This window comes from Seriola lalandi, unplaced genomic scaffold, assembly GCF_002814215.2.
Source record: "Seriola lalandi dorsalis isolate HSWRI2012SDOR001 ecotype SW California unplaced genomic scaffold, Sedor1 jcf7180002054763, whole genome shotgun sequence".
In the NCBI taxonomy this organism is placed as follows: Eukaryota; Metazoa; Chordata; class Actinopteri; order Carangiformes; family Carangidae; genus Seriola; species Seriola lalandi.
In genome coordinates, this window is record NW_019525316.1 from 516,059 (window position 1) to 518,558 (window position 2,500).

The 2,500-nt window shown below is 40.4% G+C and overlaps 1 protein-coding gene across 1 annotated transcript in view; it reads left to right on the forward strand.

The window, feature by feature from the left end:
* The window catches only part of smyd3 (SET and MYND domain containing 3), a 64,346-nt gene that overhangs the window by 49,008 nt on the left and 12,838 nt on the right, over positions 1-2,500 (forward strand). Inside the window, exon 6 of the mRNA XM_023424962.2 lies at positions 1,194-1,261. Within this exon, the coding sequence (XP_023280730.1) occupies positions 1,194-1,261 (68 nt within the window). The remainder of the gene's footprint in view (positions 1-1,193; positions 1,262-2,500) is intronic.

Consider the following 2,500-nt stretch of genomic DNA (forward strand, 5'->3'; position numbering starts at 1 on the left):
AAAAAAAAAAAAAAAAAAGAAGTTAATACAACAGTTACTTACCTGTAATCGGAGCCCTTGAATAGGATCTCCGTTCAAGGGCTCTGCCTATAATAGTAAATATTAGGCTACAATATATTTCCCATATTCATGTCTGGAAGTGGACCGTACCATTTCTAAAGCTTGATGTCAGCTGCACATCTCCTCTGCCTACCTCACTCCCTTGAGTGGCTCATGTCCTTAAGTGTCCGCTAACACGAATCATGCAAGCAAATGAACTAACTAATATTAGCTTGTTTCTACCCTTTTCATATCAGCAGATGTTTCTTGTAAATAAGTCAAAGTGTCTCTAACCCCACAGCTCCAATCTGGTTTCATTGATTGAACTCCAGGTTTGATAACTCCTGACTCTGATTAGCTTTTGTTCATGTCATGAACTGAGGGGATGACGAACTTTCTCCAGCCTACACTGTTATGGTTCAAATGATGTTTTCAATGTGGACAAGAACAATACAATGATTTGTGTGTTATTAGATTATGATTGTTCATTATTGTAACTTAGATGATGATTTTGACAATATTTAAGGCAGATTTATACATAAATGCAAATGATAATTAAGGAGTCACTTTCTTCAGTTTATGCTGTTGGTTTTCATAGAGTTTGAAATACATGTAACTAGCTCAACTAAACAGCTATTAGTTTTACAGCGTACAGTGCTGTTATTTGTGAAATTTTACTCCTCCTCCGCTGGTCTGAATCATCTCCTATCCTGTCCTGTCCTCTCCCCCTTTTCCCTTTACGGTGATACATCTGTTTCAGACCATTATTCCAAAGGAATTACTGAATGTATTTTGTGAAGTGTTATCCTCTCTGTCTGTCTGTTGTTTGAAGAATACTGTCTTTAAACATTTATTCTTTTTCACTCTCTCTTTTTCACAGATCCTCGGCAAAACAAACATTTCACATGCTCGATTAAAAATGATTGCACATGATCACTGAAACATTGTGTTATCTTAGGTGATAAATAGAGTGCAGTTACTATACGATGTACCTCAATATTATAAATTTCAAAGCAAGTCGTGTTAGGTGCAACAGATATATAAAAATGTTCAGAACATATGATGAAAGTTACTGTTGGTTCCCTGAGGCGATTTAACGAATAATCTTTTTCTCTCTCGTCTCCACTTTTGTTTTTCCTCTTTCTCTCCTTTAGGTGACATGTAATTGTTTCACCATCAGTGACGCAGAGCTGCAAGAGATTGGAGTGGGGCTGTATCCGAGGTAACACACACACACACTCACACACACACACACACACACACACACACACACAAAGCGTAATGTGTGAAGCATACACATCTGCGTCATTAATTTCAATCTAGCTCATAGTCTTTGTTATACGGTGTGCCTTTTTCTCAAAAATGCCACAAAATGTAAATGTAGCTCTGTTACCTGCCAGATCACCGCATCCCAACCAACCCCACCCATACCCCCCAACTGCAATAAACACACACACACACACACACACACCGATCCTTTCACTATTTTCTTGGCAGTTCTTTCAAGTACAAGGAAGAAGGGAATTTTTGTTTTGAGGCGAAAACTTGAAAATTAATGTTGACAGAATATTACAACTCTGTGTGTGTGTGTGTGTGTGTGTGTGTGTGTGTGTGTTGTGTGTGTGTGTGTGTGTGTGTGTGGAGTGAAACACACGCTCACAGAGCAAAGCGGTATGCACTGTAATCCCGGTACGGAGTCCTGGGTGAATGGGGTGGGATTTGGCCTGTTGTTGCACAGTTGCTAGTGTTGCTACACACACACACACACACACACACACACACACACACACACACACACACACACACACACACTGCAAGTATCCCAGCCAGTTTATCTGGCTGGTGCTGAGATGTCAGATGGTCACAGTGGCTTTACCAAAGCCCAGCAAAACCATGTGTGTCTATGTCAGTGTGTGTGTGTGATTTGTGTCGTAACTCATCCATAAATGATGGGGCCCATTCGCAGGATGGTCCCCTGCCTATTCATATTTTAGGTTGCTTAGCAACCATGGGTTTGCTGAAAAGAGGGGGATTATTCTGGCAAGGCTACACCTCTGTTCACCCCATCAGTCTGTTCATTTTTCTCTCTCTGCTGTATGTCAAAAACTCTTTTTCTTATTTGCTGACTTTCTCACTCTCCTGTCCGCTAAGCTCATCCTTCTCCGTGCCTGTCTCTGTCTGCCTCTCATTCACTGCTAATTGGCCTATTGAAAGTATGATGTAAAATCCTGTCCTCTGAGCTCTTTATCAGGAACGAAACGATTCACAGCTTGATTGATAACACACACATTTATTCACTTGTTATAATCTACTCCAACCATGTGCTTCATATCACCTCAGTGTTACCTAAACCCAACTGCAGCTAAATCCTCACACAAATACACTGAAATGAAAACAGGAAGAACAGATTAATTGACAATATGACACAAAGACCAGAGAGATGTTTATGGGTTGCACACCA